The sequence below is a fragment of the Python bivittatus genome, unplaced genomic scaffold, assembly GCF_059951505.1.
Source record: "Python bivittatus isolate LINGU-HERP-01145 unplaced genomic scaffold, Pbiv_v1 ctg000190_np1212, whole genome shotgun sequence".
NCBI lineage: Eukaryota > Metazoa > Chordata > Lepidosauria > Squamata > Pythonidae > Python > Python bivittatus.
Genome location: NW_028277042.1, coordinates 17163903 through 17191071, shown reverse-complemented (window position 1 = coordinate 17191071; position 27169 = coordinate 17163903). Strand labels below are relative to the sequence as shown.

The 27169-nt window shown below is 39.3% G+C and overlaps 1 protein-coding gene across 7 annotated transcripts in view; it reads right to left on the bottom strand.

Annotated features, from left to right (window-relative positions):
• Positions 1-573: 573 nt before the first annotated feature.
• FTO (FTO alpha-ketoglutarate dependent dioxygenase) overlaps positions 574-27169 on the bottom strand; it is a 198491-nt gene continuing 171895 nt past the window's right edge. For 6 of the 7 annotated variants that reach the window (XM_088136144.1, XM_088136148.1, XM_088136147.1 and 3 more), the window contains one exon: positions 574-1349. In XM_088136144.1, the coding sequence (XP_087992270.1) occupies positions 1193-1349 (157 nt within the window). In that variant the 3' untranslated portion in view covers positions 574-1192. The remainder of the gene's footprint in view (positions 1350-27169) is intronic. The other variant, XM_088136145.1, reaches the window with a different exon arrangement.

Below are 27169 nucleotides of genomic sequence, written 5' to 3'. Positions count from 1 at the left end.
ATGAGGGCTCAGCAACATAGGAGTGAGGGTTAAGTGCTCTCATATTAATACAGGCAATACAGGGGTGTCTTCAGCAATGGTCATTTCTTCAAAATGGTGTGCATGACTGGATGGTCAAAGCCCCACCCCTTGTTAATGTGGGTTAAAAAGGGGAGGGCTTTGATCACCTGGTCACACTGTCTGCTTTGAAGTCAGTGACCATCACTACAGGTGCCCAACAGCCACTACTCTTCATGCACCCCTGAGTCTTGTTTTGACCCTTTTGTATCTAGCATTCTTTTCATTATTCTGGTTTGTTATTGTTTCATTGTATTTTATGCTATGTCCCACTGCTATGACCTATGGTTACAGCAATAAACTTACTTACACTTCTCAGTTAGCAAAGGGATAGAAATTGGACAACAGACAGCTAATACTTCCTACTGGGTGGATTTAGCCTTGAGGACTCGGGGTGCTAACCAGTTGCATACCAAGTGAAACTTCATTACTCATATAGAAAATATGGCATTATATAGCAGCACATTTGCTGAATGTTTCCCAAATGACTGAAACCATTACATCAGCTTATTTTGGAATTTTTATTTTTATTAAAACACATACATATGCACTAATATTATATTGGTTCCTTAAAGAAGGTGTCCAACACCCTCCCCCCGATGATGATGATGATATTTGTATAAGTAATCAAGGACAGTGAAGCCAACAAAAAGTTGTTGTTCCATGAGGGTGTCACAGGTCTCCAAATGTGCCCGTTTTTATTTTTATTTCTTTTGCACTGAAAATGGTTCCCCACACAAAATGAACTGAATACTTCACATCTTTATCTTGTTGTAAAGCTCAGAACAATCCTTTAAGGTAGGCAATAATATTATTCCCGATTCATGGAGCAAATTTCTTTGTTATGCAACAGAAGACAAAAAACACATACATTAAAAAAAATAATAAAGTTGGCCCTTTATTTCTCATTATCCATCTGAAATGCCCCCTGGTATGGATATTGTCTGACTTTTCACCTCCAAAACAGATCTCAGATAATCTTCTTTTCATAATCCTGCTCCAGTAATGTCCTTTTTGGTTAATTTCTGAACGGATCATGCTACTGAATATCACAAACTCTAAAACCAGTCAACTGGCTTCTTCATTTTCTTTGCCCGTCTTCCGCGTTTCTTAGCAATGGGACTCTCGCCAGTTTCTAATAAAACTTCCGATCTTCCAGAAGGATCTGCAGTTCAAATATGATATCATCAAGATTGAAAGGTAAAGGCATCCTAGGATCACCGTCCTGCCAGTAAGGGTGGCATCTGGGTTTCTCATCCTCGGATAAGTTTTCTGAAAGTGGCGAATGGCACCTAAAATCAAAAAGATTGGAAATGAGTTACTGGAAGCAGTCCAAGATCTAATTTTTTAGGATGCAACTTTCTGGCGACCTACAGTAAATACATCAAACAGATTGGTGCTACGCAGAAATTTTATTTTGTACTTTTTTTCCCTCGGAGGAACACATTCAGTTTGATGGAAAAGAAATCATGCACTTCCCCCGCCCCCCCCAAAGAGGAGTAATGTGTAGTTATGAGCAGATACAGAGTTCTTAGATAGGAGGAACTCAAGGCATAACGTCAGTGTTCAATTTTCAACGTCTCTTTGTCTTTTCAGGGGTTTGCAATTTTACCTGCTTGCCTCTTAATTTGAATCTTAAGAGAAGACTTCAGAGGGAAAGACTTCAGCAGGAAACAAATAAAAACCAGCGACATTCTTTGTCAGCTTGCAACAGGATGAGAAACTCAAAACATCACCACGTTTAAAGCATTTTGAGACGGAGAGGGGGAAATAAAGAAGCCCCTTTTGCGAGAGAAATTTTTCAAAAAACGGAAAGTGAGATTTCAGAAGTGTACTGGGAAACAGGAAGAGACAACATGTGTTGGATCCAGACTTAATCATGCTTAGACCCACTTCTATCAATTAGGCCAGAATGACCAACTTAGATCTCACTGATGTCAAAGGATATATTTTACTGTCTGATTCATATAAAACCTGTTTCCTTCTTCTGATGCACGCTTCCACTTTCTGAGAGAAGGCCATTCACAAAGAAAAGCCAATCCACCCGCATTTTGATGGCAAATTATTTTTTCATTATCTCAGATCTTATCTGGAGTAGGTGCTTCATGGCTCTGTTGGTAGTTTTTGCGATATTACTAGATTATTGAGAGAGATTAAACTAAATTTATTGAGCTAAGGTCACGGGGTAGATTAAATAATATTGCAGGATGCGGTTTGTAAATCTGAGAGATTTACAGGTCTATCAGCTTTGGCAAAAGGAACAAGAAGTAGGGGACTGGCCGAATGCAGATGAAGGTTAATAACAATTTCTGCTGATGAATAGATGGGCAAAACTTCAACAAAATTAAATTAAGAGGTTAGCGTTTGCTACGTCCCCAGAGAAACCCTTTGAATTACACTGTTTCTTATTAAATGGGATCTTCATCAATAGGACTGGAGCTTAATTATAATAAGTAACTAAATCTGCAATCCTGTGCGGGAAGATTTTATGAGTAGTAAACCGACACATCTCATAAGATTATGTTGTAATAAAGGCTGCCATTTAGTTCTCCTGCACTAGGACATTTGTAGCCATTTAGTGTTTTCCATTTTAGTTTTATATCTCTGTGTGTTTTAATTTGCCAACTGCTGGCTAATTATCTAATGCTTATAAAAGGGTTGAAGACAGCTTTGGTTATTGTAATAGGAGGAGGAAGAAGAGGAGATGGTTAAGGATAATGGAATACATTAGAAACACACTTTTTCTAAACAGCTTGCTTGTGGTTTTAAAGGGGAAAATGATTATTCTAAAGTTTAACGTCGGGTGAGTTATTCGTATGGATTTAAAAGGAAAAAAGAGAGATAAGCAGTCCTTTATAAAACTGGATTATTGGGACATGGAAGTAAATAATTTAGACACAGCATTGGGCATAATTTACCACCGCTTGCTGCAATCCAGCCTTGTCCAGTTTTATTTATTTATTTTTAAAACATTCTACGCTGCTTTCTATGACCATATTTTTTTAAGCTGGTCCATGACCGTAATAAAGATTGGATTTGATATGCTGCTTTCTGTTAGGAATAAAAATTCTGGATTACAACTCTCATCGGCTTCAACTGGCACAAGAGTCGTGCAGGCTGAGATTGATATCAAAGATAGTTTGATGTACCTGGAGGGGGGAAAGGCCAGCTTACGTACGATCGACATCCCACAGTTGGGGTAAATCCAGTTAAGATCAAGGGAACTTGGGCAGATATTTGAGAGCACAACCCTAATCCCAAGGGGAAGGGAGCTTCTTGTAATTTTCTTTTCAAAGGTTGCCAAACGTGTCTGTACATTTGTCTAAGTCAGTGTTTCTCAACCTTAGGCACTCTTAAGATGTGTGGACTTCAACTTCCAGAATTCCCCAGCCAGCCATGCTGGCTGGGGAATTCTGGGAGTTGAAGTCCATACATCTTAGAGTTGTCAAGGTTGAGAAACACTGGTCTAAGTGGTATGTATATAACCCATTGTGGGAGATCCTTGGGTTCTAGCGTTCCCCAGAGCAGAAATGCCATTTCTGTCGATATTCAACTGCCATCTAGCACTAAAGACCCACCAAAGGTTCCTGTCCAACTCTTGGCATCCTCATCATTGGCCATACTGTTTGGCGTTCCTCAGAGTAGGGATCCAGTAACATCTGGAAGGACGCTCCCATATTGGAATTCTTTAATAAATCTCTTCTATTACACTTCTTATCATTAATCCATATCTGTATACTATTAGCAACAATGTCTAAATTGGTACCCTCGTCCCTGTCTCTACTTAAGACGTGTCGTTAAGTTGGTTATGTCTCTACTTAAGATGTGTCTCTACTTAAGACGTGTCGTTAAGTTGGTTATGTCTCTACTTAAGATGTGTCTCTACTTAAGACGTGTCGTTAAGTTGGTTATGTCTCTACTTAAGATGTGTCTCTACTTGAGACGTGTCGTTAAGTTGGTTATGTCTCTACTTAAGATGTGTCTCTACTTGAGACGTGTCGTTAAGTTGGTTATGTCTCTACTTAAGATGTGTCTCTACTTAAGACGTGTCGTTAAGTTGGTTATGGTGTTTTGTACATTTCACATGTATAGAAACTTGACTGCCATTCCCCTCTGGTGTTATTCCAAGAATATTTAAAACCACTGCGTGTTAATGGTACAGTAGAACGTCATCCAAAGTTCCTCTAGTATTAATTAAGTATTCAGCTTCAGCTCAAAAGGACAACATCTACAAAAGACTATTGGAGGGGCAAAGATTGTGCCAAAGCTAACATAAGTAAAATGCCACATCTTCATCTGCAGCAGGGGAGATCAGGGACTGGCCCCAACAATTAACCGATTAATGCTTTCAACACCACTCAAATGATTAATGGATGGAATCCTTTGGCCACTTTGACCCTTGCGAAAAGGATGGAACAAAACCTATTCGAAAGGGGTCATCTTTCTCCTGGGAATTATTGATGGCCGTGCAATACTCAGGAGACAACATATGTCAACTTTACACCCATGTTGGTAGGCGGTTAATTGCAGCTCCATCTTCCCCTGCACTCAATCCATCGTACATTACAGCACAAGGACAGTATTAACACATCACATTCCTATATATCTTCTCTGTCCCACATCCGGCTGTGATAATAGCCTCTGTTAACATGCACTAAGCACCATAAAGTAGCACATCACTTCATAAATAGTAAGATTAACCGACCTCGGGCCCTGAGAAAAGAGTAATGTGTTCAATGTTCTCATTATTTATTTAAAATACAAATGAATGGAACACAATCTACTTTTTTTTTTCTTTTTGGGAGCATCCTCTTCACATAAATATTAAATGGTGGCTTTGATAAGACTGTGCCATGTTGAAAAAGCGAGGATTTGTGTTGTGCGCAGGGACCTCAAGGTAGCTGCTGAGCAAATAGTTTAGCATGAAGCTTCCTATCTCCCCACCTTACTAAATTAAAGTATATTATTAATATGCAGAGAAGACAATAAAGGTTGAAGCTAACTGATGTTTAATTCCGTTTTTTTCTTCATTGCGTCTCTGTCTCTCCCTCCCGTTTGATACTCTAGGTGAATCATTTCGATGAAAAAGTTTTCTAAATACATTAGCATATTTTGGTAATCTCAGACCTTCAGTTCTTCAGCCACCAGAGGCTCAGTGAATGTTAATAAGAACAAGGGCTTTTCAATGATGGCCCCATCATGTGGGTTGAAATTCACCTACACTCAAAATGTATGGTTGTTTAGAAAGACCTATTAGCTGAAAACCTTCTCATTGACTATGTTAAGGCTTTTTCTGTCAGCTCTGTTGTTTTGGCTGGAAAAGTATCATTTCAAGAATAATAATAGTTATATTATTATAGGTAAGTATTTTCTAGCTATGCTTGTGGAACAGAAAGAGTAAAAGGCTATCAGTCTGGAAGCAGCTAATACAGATCTCTGTGATAAACTCACCAGTTTATCTTAAAGCTCTGTATTATAGTTTTAACTCCTCATCTGCAAATTATTGATAAAAACAACACCGCCCTACTTACAGACCGGTGAGTCACAACGGTAATTTGTGGGCATTGAAGCAATTTTAAAAATATAAATACCAGACATTGGAAAAGCCAATATTAACAGGACCAGACCCAGAAGATTCATCCCATCTGACTTCCTACTTCTCCCACCAACCAGCCAGAAATCTCCAGAATCCTCTAAACATAATAGGACAGGCCACATCTCTTTGACTCTTGTTATCTAAGAGCAACTGGCATTCAGTATAACAAACACACACAACTTTCTCCAAGCCAAGAGCTGCCTTGATTATCTTTCCAGGACCTGAACTCCAAAAAGGAAAGAGGATTCAAAATACCATCGGTAGGACCAAGACAACACTAGACGAGATTTCAGGTGCAGGTTCCAGAAAAATTAAAGTAAATGAGTTATATTTCCACCCACAGTTTCCCCCCCTAATAATCTCCTCTCTTGTAACATTAAAAATTACCATTTCAATTTCTGGAAGGACTCCAGGAGTTCCATCAAAGGTTTTTCATGCAAGTTCTGCTCTTCCACTATACAGCCATAGAAACTAATAGCCAGTAATAGATTTATCATTCTCATGAACGTATTGAAGCAACGGTCCCTAAGTTCATTATACAGTATGTAAAACCATACATTCTTCTGCCTATCTTGAGTGGATTACTCATAAATTCTGCTACATAATCTCAAGTCCTTAGAAAATGGATCAGGGAGAGACACTCCTATCTATTCATTGTCATCTCATCATACACCATTTTATGAATCTCTTCCTCCTCTACCATTAATTTGATTTTCCCCAAGAGACTCAAGCTACCCCAAGCACGCATTACACTTGTACTGAGAGGTGGAAATTATCCATGCAGCACAATTTAGTGGTAAGAATGGGTGCGCTATTTCAGATTAGAGAAGTTATACGTTAAAAAAAAAAACCTTTCTGTAAATTAAAAAAAAACCAAAGAGTTGGCCTGACCATACTGTGTTTTCCTTGTTTCAGAAATATATACTGTATATATAATAAAACAATTGGTTCTTGCTTCAGCTGCCAGATAAATTAGTTCAGTTTACTGCCTCAAGAACCTTTGTGGGGTTACATCAGTTAAACCAAACTTAAGATGGCTATTCTTCTAGAATCTGAAGGAGCCCACCCATTATTTTCTTGGATGTTTTACATACATTTGATGATTGGATCTATCAACCGTGTTGGGAGACACTGGTCACGATGCTAAAATTAACCACTTTAGCTAAAGTGTGTGTTAATTATGGGTATGCAAGCAGTCAATAAAAGGTTAATGCAAGAGTCAAAGGGATAAATTTATTTCAGCAGTGCTTCAGTCAGACTAACATTATGCTTGGTGTTTTTAATCAATAGGTTTTATACTAATGTGCTAACCATTTATTTTAAAACACTATTCTGCCTCCCCCTTTCTTGACTAAGATCTACAGTTGTCTAAGGGAGAAGCAAAGGATATATATATATATATATATATATATATATACATACATACATACATACATACATACACACACATACATACATACACACACACACATACATACACACACACACACACACACACATATCCATATCCATATATACACTCCCACATTCTCGTTGACAAATAGCACTCAGAGTAAGTTTTTGAGTTCTAGATTTGGCTTGCTCTATAAATAAGCTTAAATTTGTTTAAAACTTGAAGTGAGAAAATGTCAAATAATATGAACCAGAGGCTGGAATATTGTTTCTATAAAGAAAGGCAAAATAAAAAATAAAATAAAATAAAATAATAAAATAATAAAATAAAATAGACAAGGGTGGAACATAGTCAAGGATGATAAAAACAATGCAGAAAAAATAAAAATGCAAAGAAAGTCAATAAAGAGACTGATTCCCATCATGGCAGGATCGAGATCAGCCAAGCAAGGTATGAGCTAGCGGTGAAGGAAAGTCCTTGTTTTCATTGGGTTGGAAAGAAGAAAAAGGAAATAATAAGAGAAAGAAAGATTCTGCCATTTGATAAGTTGAGTGCTGCCTACTATTCTATTAATAACTTAGCAATTTATGATAAATCTAGCTTTTGTCCTTCTCTTTGCACCAACCATTTGTTGGTCACACTACATGTCAACAGGTGACAATTTATAGCACCAGTTAAGGTTTAGGGCTCTGGAGTAACTAGTGAAACAGCAGTTTTATAATCCAGGTCTATTTGTCACTTTGTCAGTTACATCACAGTGGTGATGAATGAGCCACCTTGACAAGCAGCTTAGACTTTGTGACCCCTGATCTTGGTCACATGATAAGGTCACCTGAAGCTCACTTTGCTCCTGTCTGATTGTGAGAAAGAATACCGGGATCAAATGGCTCAGGTGATTATATGTTTCATGTCTGAGGTGACCCAATTATAAGCTGGAGGGGACGGCCCTGTTGGATTCTAGAGTTTCATTGCACAAAAGCTGTAGAACAGCCTCAGATATGTGGGATATGATTTCCAAGGAGAGTAAAGTATTTCTCCTATCTGCTCCCTAGAATGGATTCAGCGTCCTTCCCCAGCAACAATGAAAACAAACACATCTGATAGAATAATGTATCTATCACTGGGATTCCAACATAGGCCTTTTCTTTGGGGTAATAAAATTCAAATATGGGGTAATGGTATGCAACGATTTCTCTCTGAGCCTGCCCAAAGAATTTGCTGTCAATCCCCAAGATCAAACCGTCAAACGTTTGAAGGCAATTCAACGCATTTCCATTTTGAAAAAAAATTATCCAGTGGAACAATCAGCCACTGGATAGGGCCTTTTCCTTCCTGATCTTATGCCTCCAGACAGCTGAGCGCGCCTGCATCTGTGTAGCAGAACTGTCCGTTTTATTTGCCCAACAAGCAACGAAAACTTTTTAAAAACAATACAATCAAGATGGCATGAAAATACATTCTTACAGATCTGTATTCCAAAAATGGCCTGCAAACTCTAGTTGCCTTTCTGTACAAGACACAAAGAGAGAAGGAAGAATTGTCTTCGGGGATGTGCCACAATGCCTCGGTCCCAATCATCTGACTCTGCTAAATGCCACGGCATTTGCAGAAACATGTTCTATTTGGACTAAACAGCAAACTTTGCATTGAAAGCTGTGGCCGGAATTTAAGCCGTTGCCATTCACAGAAGTTAACAATTATGCCTCTTGGATGAATATATTTGGAACGTCTGTGGGAGGCATGATACATATGTATGCACACACCTCTCTTCTTATAGATGTCTGCTGTATCACCACACCAAGGTATTCGTTGATATTGGATGCAGTAGGGGCCAATTTTGAATTTCCACAAGACATCAGATCCCTTCCTACCTCCGAGGACATACTGATCAGATATGATTCAAAATTATTCACTGCAAAATATTATCTCTTAACCTACAACTGTAACTCAGGTTCTCATGACAAAATACAAGGATAGCCGTACGGCAAATCCAGTATATAAGCCACCTGACAGCACCGATACTCAAAGAGACAGAGAAGCACGTCTTCCTACAAAGAGAATTTGGGTTTCTGGGCATTGTTTCTTCTCATCTGGGAATGGTGGGAACTATGTTGATCCTTGAAAATTATGTCTCCGCTAACATGCTCCTTATTAAAGGATTTTTAAGGGAATGCCATGATCATTATACAGGTCTTAGGTTGTTAAAATATGATCATGCAAAGAAGTCTTTGAAAGTGTGAGGCACATGGAGTAATATTTTGAAAAAGAGAGTCTCAAAGTTGTGACATTGGAACTCAAGTCAATGAATTGAGAAGTATTGGTGAACGACTCCTCACTGCTATGAGTAGCTTAAAGGTGACTTGGGTCTTTTGTTGCATTTTAGGACCATTAAAAAAAGTATAAATTAGTTGATATGAACATATGCAAAAGACTGCTCAGGAATACCACATGCCTGTCCTATCCAGAGAGTAAGACAGAGCGAAAACTCGGTTGTTCTCAATTTCTCATAAATCAAATTTTAAGCTCAGTTCATTCTATTGCCATATTCATTTCAGGAATGTCTGGTAAAAAAACAAAAAGTTGCCTCAACACTCAGACGCATTTTTGCAAGTCATTTTCACTATGGCGAGGCCATGTTTTTGTGTTATTTTCAAGAATATTAACATTTTATGTGCAGTCTTTCTAAATCTATACATTTCCACGTCTGCTTTCGACTGAAGGATTGCCTCATATTTCCAGAAATTCAAGCTCCAAAAAAAAAAAGGGACAGGGTTTAGATTAATGTCTTGGTTCTAAAGTACAATCCATGCTTTGGTTCACATTTAAAATAAGAATAGAATAAATCTCCCCTCATCGTTATCTAGCACCTTTAGTATTGACTTTATGTGCTTTAAAAATAAGTATTTTCATTTTCTTTGTATTATCAGCCAGAAATGCAGATAGGTTCATGCCATTAGGGTTGAGAAAAGTAAACAACCAGGCTCCAAATTCTGTTTTGTTTTTTTTAATCATCAGCAACAGTTCTTCTTCTCTGGAATATAGACTTTGCTTGGACAGAATGAGGATGTCTGTTCTTACAGCAGCAACCAGAACAACAGGTGCAAACATAGCAAGATTGTTATGCTCCAACTTGTTATTCTACCAAGTCTGTATTTATGGTGGCCCAGGAACTTTGATTCACATCATGCAATGGGAAAGAGGTGGGTGTAAAATACACCGGAGCAAAGATATTCCTTGGAGGTTAAAGGTTGACTTCAGAAATTACCCTGGACTGAATCAAATAATTGCATTGATCTAGTTAGCCCTACGCTGTCTGAAAATGATTCTCCAGGGTCTGAGACTGGAATAGTATGTGGGGAAGACCTTGGAAGACTTGGCAAAGAGACACTGCCTAGGGAATGGTCAGATAAGAGGTGGCATAGCCTGTAGCTGCATAATGGCCAGGGCAACAGATTCAGAAGAGACTCTCCCTAGTCTCTTGGGCTGCAAAGGAGACGGGGGGGGGGGGGAGGAGGGGGTAAGATTGTAGTTTCAGACTTGCAAGATTGATGTCAGCATCGTGGGGTAAACCAGACAGGAATCACAACCAGATGAGCTAACTCTACTTTACTGTAAAGCTACATTGACAGAATCTTGCACGTCTGAAAGTACAATTCTCCTACCACCTCCTTTACAGCCTGAGAAACTAGGAGGGTCCTGTCTGAGCCTCTTGCTCCTCCCATTATACAGCTGCGAGCTATGCTGTCTCTTATCTGACCGTTCCCTTGGCAGCGCCTCTTTGCCCAGTCTTTCAAGGTCTTTCTCACATACCATTACAGAGACAATAATGTTTTTTCCATCAGCTGATGCAGGAGACAACAACCTAACACCCTCTAGATATTCTGGACTGCAGTTCTCCAAATCCCTTGCTATTGTTCTGCTGGGAATAGTTGATGGGAATTGAAGTTTAAAACATCTGAAAGATTTCCATCTTTAGGATTAGCCATCCAAGCATTTAACTTGGATGCCAAGGACAGGGCTATTTCCATGCAGATGACATGTCATTCACTACCGTTTCTCCCCACTTTGCCCATTCAGAAATGCCAAGAAATTCTTCTTCATAGATCAACTGCCCACAGAATGAATGTGTGCAAGGATCACTCTAGTAAGCCTAAACTTTGCATATTCAGACAATCATTTGTATTGTCCTATATCTATATCTATCTATATTAAACCATGCACAATTTTTGTACGCAGACACAAAAGTCCTGTAAATGTTGTTCACAAATTTTATGCAGAGAAAAATTAAACTGGCAACTAAAAGGATGTATCTAGAACAGGGTTTCTCAACCTTGGCAGCTTTCAGATGTGTGGACCAATGCCCAGAATTCCCCAGCCTACTGGGGAATTCTGGGCACTGAAGTCCACACATCTGAAAGCTGCCAAGGTTGAGAAACACTGATCCAGATAGTGATGGTACCAAGATATCACTCTTTTCTTTCATGTATGTTCACACCCAGTACCACATGAAGAGGACAAGCATTTGATAGGATCACAGTGACCATACTTGGTAGCACAAAATGTGTAATTTCACACAGAAACCAAATTGGGAGACCTAGTGCAATAGCACACAAATCAAGCACCGGATTCTGGACAAAAGTACTCATTTTTCATCAAAGTCTTTGAATTAAATCCTTTGTCCTCCTCCAATACGAAATGTGGAAACTACTGTGGAAACAGGATGTGGAATTAAGCCTTTTGGCCTGATCCAGCATGATTTCATTCTCTCCTTTCCCAATCCAATATCACTCACGCTGGAAGAAACCTTGGTATCGATGCCACCTAGAAAGCACAGCCACCAATCACTTCAAAACTGATGTTTGAACATCTCTTTTACTTATGTGTTACAATCAAAGCACTGATATATTTTACAAAGCGCATAGGGAATAGTCCAACCTTGACAGCAGGAAGAAGGAGATGACTTAAGAAACTGAACCTTCTTTAAAAAATAAAATAAAATTAAACCCTTCATATTGACTGGAGTTAAACAAAATTACACCCACCAGTAAAACGTTTAGGAGACATAAAGGCAAGGGAATTTTAAATCTCACTTCCAAATACAAGGCTCACTATGCAGCAAATGCTGTAAATTAATGATCCTCATTACTCATGATCACATCTAAGTTCTGGCACGGCCATAAAGCAGGCTAAGAGAGAAACAGAAAGCAGATGAATGGGAAAGAGTTGTCTAAATGGAAGAGAACAAGCTGTCCACGGGGAACGTTCCAGCTCACTTTGCCCCTAAAGACAACTTTGCTATGGATAGCAAAGAGTAGAATTCACACTCCAAGTCTTAGTGGAAAACAAAGTCACTTGTTATAACACAACAATGTTTTGGAGTTGGAATGCCAGCATGGCTTCTTTAGACCACTATTTTTACATTTGCTCTGAGGCATTCCACAAAAAATCCCTTTGATCTTTTGCCCTCTTTGCCTTTAGAAAGAACAAACAACCTATGTTGAACCCAAGTTCATCCTATGTCCCCCTAAAAACACTTCAGGCATTAGGAGGGATGTGAATCACCTAGGATGGCAGCACATTATCACTTGGCACATGATATGGGGTGTGTGGAGGGGACTCTAAGGCTTCAGGTTTTGTACCCCTTTTTTAAATTATTAGGAAGGCTTAAAATTAGGGGAAGAGCTATAGTTGGTCTAAAATGTCAGTTACATGAACTATTTCTTCCAGGGAGAAGGAGGAGGAGGAGGAGATCTAGTAGTTTAAGGGCTCAGAGAGAGACAGATTGGTGTAGTGGTGAAGGCACCAGGCTAGAAACTGGGAGACCGTGAGTTCTAGTCCTACCTTAGGCACAAAGTCAGCTGGGTGACCTTGGGCCAGTCCCTCTCTCTCAGCTCCAAGAAGAAGGCAATGGCAAACCATTTCTGAAATCTTGCCAAGAAAACTGCAGGGACTTGTCCAGGTAATCGCCAGGAGTCAACACTGACTTGAAGGCATTTAAAAAAAAAATCCTCAAAATCTCTTCTCCTGCACCCCCATATATAAATGGGTAACTCATTCCTTGACTGCCAAAATACTATATTCATACATGATGGTGCACCAAGGTATTGTGCAGCAAGATATTGTCTAGAATCCAGTCATTCAACAAGACCGTGTCAATGCTGAAGCTCTATACAGCTCAAACTATAACCATGCACCTCCTTCCGAGTATTTTTTTTCTATGAACAGTGAATTTGGCATACTCTGGAGCTTGCATTTGGCTTTAATCATGGACCTTAATATGACAGTCTGAACCTTGTTTATTACTCTGGATTGCAAGCCTGAGCTAGCTGGATAAAATATCTGCTTCTGGCCCATGTCTTCAAGCTGATGAGGTCTTTGTCTAACAATAATTAAAATCAACAAGTAAGTAAACAATAATTAACCACACCAGACCACAGAAACCCAGCTGCGTTGATCATTAGAGGGGAGGGAGAGGAGGGATCCTAAATCCTTATTTTCATTTATTTTGAACAGTGCGCAGGCTGTTAAATTTCCAAACCTCCAGTAAAACTGGAGATTCAGAACAATGCACATCTACTCTCTGCTCTTCTAAAACAGTTTCTGTAGATGCAGAGGGACTCTTATTAAATGATAATGGTAATAACAAGGATGATTTTAATACAAACAAAATGACTAGATGGTCACAGTGTTCCAAAAGAAGCAAAACATCCAATATAAGCAAAAGTAAATATAAGTAAAGATCGTCAATTCCACCATCCCAGCAAAACGTTTCTCAAGGCAAGTTGACCAAAAGATGTTCATTGAGACCAAAGTATGCCTACCATTTATATTTCTCAGGTTCCTGTTCCCTCTTAAAACATTTTGGAATTGTGAAAACAGAGAAGGTCACACTAAAATCAAAGGACATCCTCTGCCTGTTAAAAATGCTATTAATGGGGAAAATGGTCTGAACAGCACATGAAGGCCCTAAGGTCACCTGGGAAATGACCAAGCTACGCTGGTTACCTTGTAACAGCTCACAAACAATATGATTAAATTCAATAGCCTCATGCCCTTGTGACGGGACTTGATGGAATTTCAAATTTCTTTACAAATTGCTAAGCTGAAACTTGCATATTCTTGTTCTGCCACTTCTTCAGACAAAGGTTTTGGTGGAATAAAATGTCAAGAACTTTAAATAACTGATTTGGGGCTAACCCGGATTGGCTCAATGTAATGTCCAAGAGACTGCGCTGTGAAAAGTTTGTTCCAAAGACGCCTCTATCGTGAATCTACTCGGAAGTGGGAATTTGCTGCACATGACAACAAAATCCGCACAGCACTTGTACTTAGCAGTTTGTTTACTGAGATAGTTAACTGAAATGTTCCAAGAACTCTAAAAAGCAGTGAATACTTGCTAAATGTTTATTATAAACAGGAAAAGAACTCCAATAGAAGAGAGAATCTCTGCAGCTCAAGGTTGAACTGTGGAGTCTGTGAGCACCAAGGACTCCATAAGAAGAACTGGGCCAAGCGATGGTTTAATCCAGAGTCACGTTTCTTCCAATGGATGACTAGATGCCTCCAGAAAGCTCATGAACACCTGGTGTTTGGTGGGATACTGTCTTTAATTTGAGATAAAAGTCTCTGAAAATTTAACCCCATTTCAAAGTTCTCAAAGGAAGAGATTCTATATGTATCAAGCAGTCCCCTTTCTAAATCTACAGCTATAATATTATCCAATTTCTCTGGAGAAAGCTTTTGCATATTATCATCAGGCACTTCCTGGACATTCTCTCAAATGAAGCATTATTGACTGGCCATGATATACAAGCAACATGTCTTCATAATAACTAAAAGATGCTGCACCATCTTTTTGGGTGCAGACCGCATGCTGGTCTTGGAAGATGTGTTAGGCAGATGGGCAGGGCAAGAGGAGAAATAGGTGTGATCAAAGCAAAACCTGGATGTGTACATAGTAAAAACTATACTGTTCTTTCCTCCCATCTCCCTCTCTCCCCCCTCCCCCCAGTTGATTTGGTACCCTGTCCATCACTAAGTTTAATGCTGAAAAGAAGTAGCAGCTGAGGAGAGGGCTACACAGAAAGTCTTGGGGGATATTATTGGCTGGGCACCAATGCCCTGGATGATAGATGTTAGCTAGGGGCATAGGTGTCAGGTCTTGGCAACTAACCAGGGTAAGACCAGGACAGGACTCAATGGGAGACTACAGGGAAACCAGGACTGTTGCTTAGATTGGGAAGTCAAAAAACATTCCATGGGAAAGCAATGACAAACCATTTCTGTGTTGTTGCCAAGAAAACTGCATGGACATGTCCATGAGGTCAGCAAAAGCCAATTTCAATCTGAGGAACACTTGTACTTTCATTCTTCTTCCCATAACTCATTGCTAGGGGATGTGGAAAAACAAAGTTCCTGTCTAAAAGCTTGAGAACGATGGAAAAGAAGCAGCGGGAGACAGGAAGCTGAGTTTGGCTCCTATACTTAGAATGCTAGGTGCTTCTCTAAAAATCTAATTCAAGACCAATGGCCTGCCTACTGGAAAGTTTAACCTGGACTCTATGTTTAACATATCTACTTATAAATAAAACTCAAGTATTACAAAATGCCAGTAAGTGGTTCTTCCAAACTTGGGTATGTAAGCTTCTCCCTAGAACTTCTCACTTCTTGGAGAAGTGGATCAAACCAATTACAGCCTATTGCAAATCAATTTTATTAGTGGCTCTGTGGTCTTGTGACATAAGAAGCAAGAAGAATGTACTTATCCCTGTTACCAGAAGAAACTGTGTCAAATCTGCCAGGGACTTCTAGTTCAGCAGTTAGAGTTGATAGACATAGCCCAAATCCTTTGGCAAGCTTGACAGAAACAGGTTTTCTTTCGCTGAGGTGTCCACCATCCTGCAGCACAACATATGCTGGGATCAACCAGCATTCTCCTTTTCCTATTTCTCTGCCTGTAGGTATTTCATCCACAAAAGAAATGTAACTTTAATTTCATCTGACTTCAATTGTGTTCAAATTACAGCCAAAAAGGAAGCAGACAACAAGCTGTAAATATTTAAAGAGACAGAAAATCATTGGGAATCGTGCCTTTATGAATATTTGATGACAAAAGGTTAGATCTACTGCTGGTAAATTACAAGAAATTATGTCCATCATGTGACTCTGTCAGCAAAGGTTAATACAAATAGGTTTAGATTTCGATGAGATGACAACAGGGATTAAAAAAGATTTGTCCTGTCTTCACTGCAATTAGTTTTTTCCCCCTTCCAATACTCTACTCCCCCCCCCCCCCGCTCCATTTTTAATGTAACACAGTTTATTGTTAGGGTTAGGGCAGCCAAGTTACACTTCTCAGAGAAATCATTTTGCTGCTCAGAATATTGTGGCTGGGCTTTTCACCTCTGCTAATCTGACTCTTAATTGTTCATTTCTGGATGGGAAGTCAAAGGCTGATAACCACCAGCGCTTCTAATTCCAAACTGCTCTCAAGACTGCTCACCATCGTGGTAAAGCAATGCCAATGAAGCAAGATAACTTCCAAAAAAAAAAATGTTTAGTGTCTTCAGAGAATAATGCATGCCCCTGACACACCTAAGAGGCTTACAAGAAGCAAATCAATGGAGTCCTTTGTATGGTGATCAATTCTATAGTATCACCATGAAGGAGCTCCTACTGTCTCCTAATTTACCCCCCACTGGTTATTGGGTAAATGACTATGTTTTGAAAAAGTGTCAAGTTTGAGGTGTCCAGATCCCCAACCTAGTATGATCTGGCATGCACTTCACCATCCTTGGGTGAATGATCACTTGCTATTATATCAGATCTCTCTCCCAGTCATAATTGGCTTTTCCACTAAAGTTGAAAACCACAAAAGGGATCTGCCACAAAATGTAGGGAACGGATGGTCTGAGGAGGAAAGTGAGCTGCAAGGACTTTAAGGTTCATCGCTGTGACATATAATGGGTCCAGAACTGCTTTCACAGAAACCCAGACCTGTCATAAGTGAGCTTCGCACAAAGGAGGTGACCTGAAAATTACCCGTGGAACCTAGAAAATTGAGAGTATAGGAGCAAGAGATCCAAGAGTTTTTGTCCTCTTCCTCAGGAGTTGTTCCCGCATGTGTATGACATACATTGAACACCCACTGATATACACAAATACCAAATGTACGCATGTCAGTTGCTATCTTCCCAATGAGACATTGTTTTCAGTCATTCATGACAAATGGCTTTTCCCCACTTTCATTTTCCCTGGCCATATCTTTTGCTCTGCCCCCCTAATGCTGCTGTCTTCTGATATCCGATTATGAGCAAGAGAGATTTAAGTTATCCTTAAATAGAATAAGCATTGCGCTTAACCTATACCTAGTTTTAGCTGGGGCTCCAGCTCAAATCCTACCTCCTTTGAGATGGCCTAACCTCAATGATCCAGGCCCTAGTAACTTCTTGGGGAGACTGCTAGAACGCTGTCTATATGGGGCTACTCTTGAAGATGGCCTAGAAGACAACTGCTAAAAACAGCAGATCTGACAGAAGCATGTTGGTTGCCAGTAATCTCCTGGGCACATTTTGAAGTGTTGGCATTAGTCCATAAAATCCTAAATGGCTTAGGATGCAGACACTAAGCCAGTCAATACCATCAACTTGTACATTAAAATCAGCTGAGAAGGGGTATGTGTGTGTGAGAGAGAGACTGTGTGTGTATTATACACATATATATGTATCTGTATTTGTGTGTATGTGTGTGTGTGTGTGTGTGAGTGAGTGAATGAATGAATGATGACGGATTGGATTAGGCATGCATGGTGCCATAGAAGTGCTTTGGGTACTCTGCTGAGATTTGATTCTCAGCCCCAGACTTTTCCTTCTACACACTTAGTGCCACATGGAAGGAAGCCATTTAACACATCAGGGAGCCTGGCTGGATTATCAGATCAACTGATCAATACCATTGACAATACTCCTGTCTAAAAGCATTGGGGCCTCACCATCAGAAATGTACAGAAGCACCAAACGTTCAGGACCTCTGCCGATCCATTACCTTTGAACTGTCTGCATCCAGAGAGACCCACGAGACACCTGGCCTTTTCTGCCTTAGCTCTTCCACCTAACTAATTTCCAGCTGAGTGCCTGAATCAAATGTACCCTTTCAGAGGAACTTCTGACCTACGGAGGAGGAAGGAGGAGAAAACAGAGAGAGAGAGAAAGAAAGAGATAGGAATCAAGTGCTAAAACTAGACTCATTGAAGCATAAAGTAACAGGGTTTCAGGTCATCCTCTTGCCAGTCTGAGACAGTCATCTTGTCCTCTGGCACCCACTGGACTCGTGTAAATCTTAATGACGCACTCAACAGTATGAGACTCAGTGGGATACAAATGGGTTCCTCATGTACTCAGCTTGCTCACCGAGATTTGAGTTACCTACAAAGTAACTCTTCCACTCCATGATATACACCTGGTGCCCCTGAATGGAATTCATGACAAACTTCAACTTGCTGGATTTAATGCTCTAAAAAGCAACTCGAGGTTGTATAATTCCCATTGAAGTTAACTCTGAAAGACAGACGGATGGAGCCTTATAGGTCCAAAAAGATTTCAGCGTCCATTAGGGAGACAAAAGGAAAAGGAGGAAGAATCATTACATTCTAAGCATAGATGCAACGTGTCGGATTTGACCGTTGTTGCGTAGAGTTGCTCTTACTGGCATTTCTTCATGGAAAGAAGGACAGGTGCAACCTGTTCAGTGAGGAAACATCACTCAAATCAAATGTAAGACATAGGAAACATGGGTTAGCTGGGATTTTTTTTTTAAGTGCCTGGTTAGAGAAAACAGCAGCAGAGATTGGGATGACAAATATGGAGGATGCTCTTTCAGATGTGCAAACCTCCTACAAAAGATCTAAAATAGGCTGAGGAGGATAAAATGGGCTTGAGGGATTCACAAGAAAGACAATGTGTTAATGTATTGTTTGTGATTTGAACCTTTAGGTCTGGCTTTTGATGAATTGAGGATTTTCTGAAGGACAGCAGGGACTGTGATTAGAATAAAAATGGTGTACAGTTGTCACCGAAAACACTTATTTTTGTGTTCTGAAATGCCCTGAAACATTGGAGAGAGACTTCCAGAGTACAAAGTCTCCCTCAATCTGAGTTCGACCCTTGGTGACTTCATGGGCACCTCGAGGTAGTTTTATCGGTGACAATACAGAAGTGGTTTTCCACTGCTGTCTTCCAAGACACTTTATGACTTCCCAGTCTAACTTATAGACCTGGGATTCCATGGTGGCACCCCTCCAAGCACTAACTAGGTGAACCCTGCTTAGCATCCCAGCCCAGACAAACTTGGCAGGTGCTGCAATCTGGAGGCAGCCTTCCTCAGATACTATCAGCCCCACTAGGTAGACCAGACCACAAAATCAACTCCACAGGAAGGCTAAAACTACTTTTACAGAGATTGGCTCTAATAACAGAATCTTGCAAGTTTGATTCTGCTGTACCTCCTCCTCCTCCGTATAGTTCAATGAATTAGCGAGGTGTCTGTCTGAGCCGCTTCCGAAGGTTATCTGGATGTTCTGCACTTAAAAAATGCTTCAGCCCCTTTTGCCTAGGCAGCAGAGCCTGCATCTCTCCATCAAGGTCATCTTCCTGACTCTCTAGTATCCATTTAGTAAATGCATGGATGGGAAAGGGGAAAACTTGGGATCTATAAATTGCATGCAGAAAGAATTCTTCCACACTAAAAGAAGGGACATAGATCAGACTTGAAGATTCCCTGCGTATGTAGTTGTCTCTGAATTAAGGGATGCAAAGGAGATGGGTGTAGGGAAAGCAATGTACTTCTAATCCTCAGGGCCAACTCTAGCATTATGCAAAATGAGGCAGTTGCCTCTGGAGACATGTTGGGAGACAGCATCCAATGAAGAAAAGAACTTTGACCCATACAGAATTCCCCACGGCTCCTAAGATGGCCTGCTGGAGGATGCTGATCTGTGTTGATGAGAGATTCATATGCTGGTTCAGAGAGTTTGAACATGAGGCACCATCTTGTCATCGCCTCATGCAGCAACTCTCTTAAGCCTACATTTTCTTCCTTAAGTCCTCTATAGTTCCATACAAACTTTAAAGTTACAAACTTGTAACTACTGGTGTTCAACTCTGAACCAGCCGATGTTCTATTTTATTTTATTTATCAGATTTATGTAGCCACCCATCTCACAAAGGTGACTCTGGGTAGCACGCAATAAGGCCACCAGTTAACACAATTAAAACAATTAAACACAAATATAAATAAAACCGCTTCGCTATGATGCTGACCTGGTAGACTTAGACTAATTATTATCTCCAAAGCTGGTTTACCCCTCAATATAGTTTAGAGACTCTGTTCTTGGAAGAAAGCCAGAATCTAAACCTAACAAACATAACCGAAATCATACAAGGTAAGCCTGGCGTTTGTCCTCTTCTTTTTCTATTTGCTATATTATTGTGGGCGGTGGGAGGAATTTTGGACTTTCTAACTAGACTTGACATTTCAATTCTATGTATCTGTTTTTCATAGTGAGCTCCACATAGTGTAAATTCAATTATTATTACAGGCTTATTAAAGAACAGTTGTTTCACCAACAGTTAATTAAATCCGCTATCTAAATTGGACAGAACGTTACAGAGCGGGCAAAGCTTGTAAAAGACAGTATTACAGATAAGAACATATTTGGCCATCTGAAGTAGCTGACACCAATTTTGAAAGTGGCATTGTTTGTGAACCTGAGTCCCTTGGAAGCCATGCTATTCTCTTCTGTACATATTTTACTCTATCCTGCTTGCTGGCAACATACCTGTTGTTTAAAGTGACTTCTTTGTTCATTAGGAATGAGGTGATTTTATTTCAAGTGGAAAAGAAAAAGCAAATGAATCTCTGATCGCATTATGATACCTTTCAAACTGAAAAAATTCCAACGATTCTGTTTGAGCCACCATTCAAGTTTTTTTATTATTATTATTATTATTATTATTATTATTATTATTATTTACCATCAAATCATCAAGCCACAACATCTGCCTATCCCAGGTCCTTGGGAAGGACTTGATAGGTGGATAAAAATGCCAAATCCAGTCTAAATGTCTAAACAAAAATCAAGGATACATTGGGGTATATCCTTAAAAAAATTACAGCATAGGACAACCAGCCAGTAGGAACTTTTAAACAATGTTCAGGTCTAGGAACATTGGGTGACATGTTGACAACAGCACTCTAAAAATTAGTGGGCAGAACAAGGATGAAAATGAGATAAACACTGAATTTTCGCTACCTATTAACATTCAATTAAATGACTCTGCATAGCTGTGATTACGTTTCAAGTATAACAATTAAACTAAGTTTTTAATTGCTCTAGGAAAAAAGATATGTCACATTTAGATTCACCAGATCAATTGTTTTGTTTCAGTACAATTAGCAGGGAATATGGAATGGAACTGGCATTTCCAGAATAATTAATATTCAATATTGATATAGATATATTGATACATATGCATGCATTTTAAATCCGTATCTACACCTTGACTCTTGGCAACTATACGGACAAGTTCATTTAGTTTTCCTGGCAGCATTTTTGGAACTGGTTTGCCTTCTTCCCAGGGCGAAGAGAGAGATTCTGGCACAAAGTCACCCAGATCACTTTGTGCCCAGGGCAGGACTAGAACTCATGGTTTCCCAGCTTTTAGCCCAATGCCTTTAACCACTACTCCAAACTGACTCTTGCATTGACTCTACTCATTGATATAATTTATTTACTTTATTCAAATACGCTATAAATGATTTAAAAAAATTCCCATCTCTCAAAGATTTTGTCCCTGTAATGGTATTGATCCTGAAACAGTGGATCATATTTTATTGTATTGTGAATTTTATAAGAGTCTTCGGCAGGAAGTGATCTGGCCTATTTTAAAATCCAAACCAGGAAGAGATACTTCCGAGTATGTAAAATTTTATTATATTTATTTAATTTAATTTGTATAGCCGCCCATCTCAAACCAGTGACTCTGGGGAGTGAACAATCATAAAATCATGGGCATGGATTTAACCCTTTTGCAAGATTAAAGATTCAACTGGACACAACTTTTGGAAGTTCTTGGGCTTTTAGAGATGACATGCAGACCTTGATCTTCAGATTCTTGATATCTGTACTAATGAACACAATTAATATATACTCAATTTAGGACAGAGCTAAGAATAAAAAACGCAGCTCTTTTCTTTCCCGACATCAGCAGTCGGAAACATTATTTAGAACGGACTAGAGAACTTAAACTTTAGTAACCATATACTTTCCACTGGTTTATTATGTTATAGTTTAGAAAAACAAAACAACCCCCCCCCCCACAAAAGAAGTGAAATTATGAAAAGGAAACATTTCAGTAGTATTATTATTCCTTTAATCCCTGACACATTAGGATGTCATAAATTGTTAAGCCTGAAAAAAATAAGACTGTTTATCCCAATTAGTGAAATAATTTGCTCATAAGGAGATACTCCAGAATGAAAGATCTACTTAAAAAAAATGAATAACTTTCCCATTGGGATCCTCATCCTTTGTCTGACAATTCAGGCAATGTTATTTAAGATTTTAATTGCTTTGTTGATCTGTGGGCAAATCTCAGTCATCAAAACAATATAAAATTGGGTTTACTGGGGTGTCTCTGTTTTTTTTAATAATTGTAATAAAGTGCTGGTAGCATCTGGGGAAGGTTAAGTTAGGCAAGACTGAGTGTCAATCTCTTCTCCTAGATATTGGTGTATCTGTGCATCAATGTTTCAAGTAAACAATTAAACTAAATCCTTAGTTGCTTTAGGAAAGAAGGATAACATTTAGGTTTACTAGATCAATTGCTTTTGCTTCGGTATAATTAGCAGGGAAGACAGAAATGGAATTTATGGCTTTCCAGAATAATTTAACAAAGCTTTAATGGAGTTATAGGCATTGGGATACATATTTACAGGAGCATACAGTTAATGTTTGCATTTGTGTCTTAAAGAATATCTTTTTTTTTTTTAAAAAAGGAAGTTGAGTGGAACAAGAGGCAAGGTACATACCCAAAGAACTCCGTTTGCAACTTAATTCCCAGAAGTGCCATGTTTCCTAACCTAAAGCGTCTTTCTTCTTCAACTTGAGGGAAGAGTTCCAACTTCAGAGCTGTTTTGACTTATCAAATTCATTATGACCTACTGGTGCAGCAAATCTGACAGGCCTATGACAGATTCTCTCTCTTTTTCTCTTCCCTTCCCCCAACATTTTTCTCAGATCTCCAACTCTGAACCAGGAAAAAGGGGCATGCTTTTATTGAAATTGAAGGCAAACTTCAAAGAAGACCTAAGAAAATCTCCCTTTCTTCACCCTACAGTACACATAGCTGAGATAGTGGACCAGAGACTCCTGCCTTGTACAATCAATTTTACTGAAATAGCACATGGATCAGCCTCTGATCAAAGCTCTTCATAATGTGTACCCCAATGTTTTTTGTTTTAAAAAATAGTTGCCTAATCTTATTTTGCAGAGTGCAGAGCAACTCAGTATTCTGTGTGAAGAAACCTGAGAAAGCTACGTTCCATGATCAGACAAGTGATTCCCTTCTTCCCTTATTCTGGCCTTTGCACAATTCCCAATAAGCAGGAAAACTGCAAATGGCCATGTTTAATCCTTCAACAAAAGCCCAAATAGTGTCTGACACATTGTCAAAAGAACTTGGAAAGGAGGTTGTAAAAGGACTCATTCATCTTGAGAAGTTTCATGGAAAGCGATCACCCCTTGAACAGGATGCAGGGGAACTGCTGACATCTAGTTCCTTGCCAAGATACAGCCAAGGGTTTGGGGTTATAACCAGCAGCACACAACAATGGAAAAATGGAACTTAACTAAACAAAACAGTATGGGAGGCAGCTGTGCTTGGAACTGTTCATCTGGAAGGTTGTAAAAGGCCAATGAAAAGAGCTAGTAAGCATATTAGAGTTCATTCATTCCTTACTTTGCCTATAGAGAAATTTCAGTCAAGCCCAATCAAAGGGCTTGGTAGAGAAAAGATCTGGGTTGGTGCTTTTATTGAAGCTGTAGTGTCTCCTTGGATGAGTTGACAAGGGACACAGGATAACTCCTGGCATGGCTCTCCAGACAATTCATAGGTCCTACCATACTATTCTCCTACCTCCAAACAAGTATAATCTGCTTTCTTGGGGTCATTTGACCAAATGTTGTGTTATGCCTCTTCTCATCATAATAAACGTGTAGAGGATGTAGCATGTAGTGTTAATTCTTGGTCACTCTCATCAACTGTTTGGAGAGGAGGGAACAGGACAGAAACATGCTTAAGTATAAACCAGGGTTGGGTATGATACTTATTTATCCAAGAACCACAAGAAAAGTAACTGTAATGGAGTGATAGGGCAGGATTGAAATTTTCAATCCTTTTGAGAGGGAATCTGGGATCTCAGGCCAATTTTTGTTCTTATTTCCACATCCCTCCAAACCTTCCAAATTTTACCACTTAATTTCAGGAATCCCAAACAAGAAGATTTGGAAAGTACAAAAATGGGACTCAATTGCTGCATACAACCCATGGGCCATAGGATGCCAATCTCTGCTATAAATGCATTAGATTAATCTTGCTTTGCCTAATGCTTTCGGTCCAGGAAATTATAACAACAAAGTCCTATGTTAATACATCACTCCAACTAGATAGGGGTTTCTCTTATAGAAGCAAACCCCAGCTTTTTCTCTTGCCCAGGTAAACAGTGCTCTGTGAATAAAACAATGGGGAAAGAACACTTTTACTGGGTCATCAGAACCAGATTATGGCTTCTTTAGTGCAAAGCAATCAACAGTGGCCAGTACTTCTTTAAAATTGCAGGTTTGGGCAGGTGTGTACATCTAGAATTACTTACTGTTCACATCTGCTGGCCATAACAGCAAACTGTATCTGTTCTCTCTACTAAAGACCAAGCACATGATCCAGTGCAGTTAATCAATAAGATAATGGAATGAATCAATAGCAAAGATTTTTAAAAGGTCTTAATTAAAGAAACACTTGCAAATACAAACGATGTCTTCAATCTATTGATGGTAGCAGGGTGAGGGGTTAAACACAAACAAAAAAACCCATCAACTTTATTTTCCCACTGAACAATCCAATAGCTTTGGGGACTGCTTCAGTTATCCAGCTAATTAGGGTTGTCACCAGACAGAGAAAGCGATCCGTCCTCTAGTGGTATGCCAAAAATTTGTTGACTTTAAGAAAGAGATCACAGTGGTGAGGAGAATGAGGACATCATCTGTATCTTTTGTTTGTTGTTTTCTTGGATAGACTGCTCAGATACCTGAGTACCAGATCAAATTAGCTGAACAAGCTTTATTTGGCATTGAGATGCAGATGGATGAGATGCAGGAACACCTAAATTGATGGATCCCATTAATGCAAAGGAAGCCTCTAGCGGGTCTTCTAAGCAAACGTTAAGTCGATATTTTTGATTCTCCCAATGGTTATGCACTAGACACTGTTTTAAAGAGACATCAATCTGTGATGTCAGCATTTATCTAATGAACCTTCAAAAATCAATGTCCAAAATGGTCCATTACATGAATACACCATTCTGGTATATTTTCCTCGAAAGACTGGGCAAGGCTACAAGTTAAGTTCACTGTGACAATAAGATGCTGAACGTCTTCTAAGGACCACACAATTTGTTCTAGGCAACCCAGAAGAATTCTGACTTTAAAAAAGCTGTCCAACAATCTTCAAAAGGACTTGTAATACAAGAATCCACTCAAATACTAAAGTGAGTTTGGACTCAACAAATCAAACTCTTAAACACTGCTGGAATAGGAAATAAGGCATTCCTCCTTTCACACCTAATTAAGAAGTTCAGATTCTATCATATTTCCAATTCTATAATAGTGCTATTATAAACTAAGTAATATCCTAGGAACAAGGAATCCTTAGATGTATAATTTCCAAGGTCCTTTAACAGCAGTCTAAGGAATTTAGGATGCCTGAGAAACACAGCATTTGCTAAGACCTCAGCTGTCCAGGAAATTATTACAGTATTTAAGACACGAGAAGAAGAAACCCAGTAGCATAGATTATACGATGAGAATTGTGAGCAAGCATTAGAAATGAAGAAATGTTGCATGCTAATACACACACACACACACACACACACACACTTACAATGAACTTGTAAGAAGTTTTCATGCTATGATAAGCTTGTTTGCTTTTCTTCCTTTTGCTTCTTACACACTCAACAAAATAGCTTAGAGACACTGAGGAACGGACATGTCCCATAGAATAAATGTGAACAACACTCCTAATGAGGATATGATCTGAGTCATACCCGCCAAAAAGACTAGAACAGCCCTGTCAGAAATGGAAGATTAAAAATTGCAGGGAATCAAGATGCTCTGAATTATTGTGTGTTTTCCTCATCACTCTGCGAGACGCACGGAGTTTGTTTCTTGACAGCGTTTCGGCAATACACCTGACAGTTGCATTCTCTCTTTTTTGCCTTCTGCCTCTTTTGTTCTGGGTTATTCAGTGGGGAAGCCCACTTAGATTCCAAGCTTGAAGATGTTTCTGAGCTTTCCTTCATTTTATTTCTTGTTAACATTTACACTCAGCTCAGCCTCACTCTTCTGTCCACGAGATTACTTGAAACTGATGTTTCTGACACAGTGTCAGACCAGAGGAAAACGGTTCAGCTTGCTTTTGTAATAAACTGGCCTATATGATTGTCATAAAGCCAGGGTTCTTCTCACTCATAACTAGAGGTGACAGGTCTTCTATTCAAAGCTCAAGCAGATGGGCTGTCTTGTAGACTCTCTCTCTCTTGTGAACTCTCTCCGTTTCTCATTTCTTCACTCCAAACTATTGACTCTGGTTGCTAGCATGTAACCATTAGGCATGCTTTAGACAGTTCAGAGAAGTGATGGCTTGGTGAATTAACTAGGGTTGTGTGCTTGTTGGCTTGATAAGGTTAGTTATTTTCAGGAAAGCGACTAGCCTTCTGTTATTACTTAAATTCTTATAACTTGCTCACTGAATTCACACACTTTGAAACATTTACATGACATTTAGAACGTATAA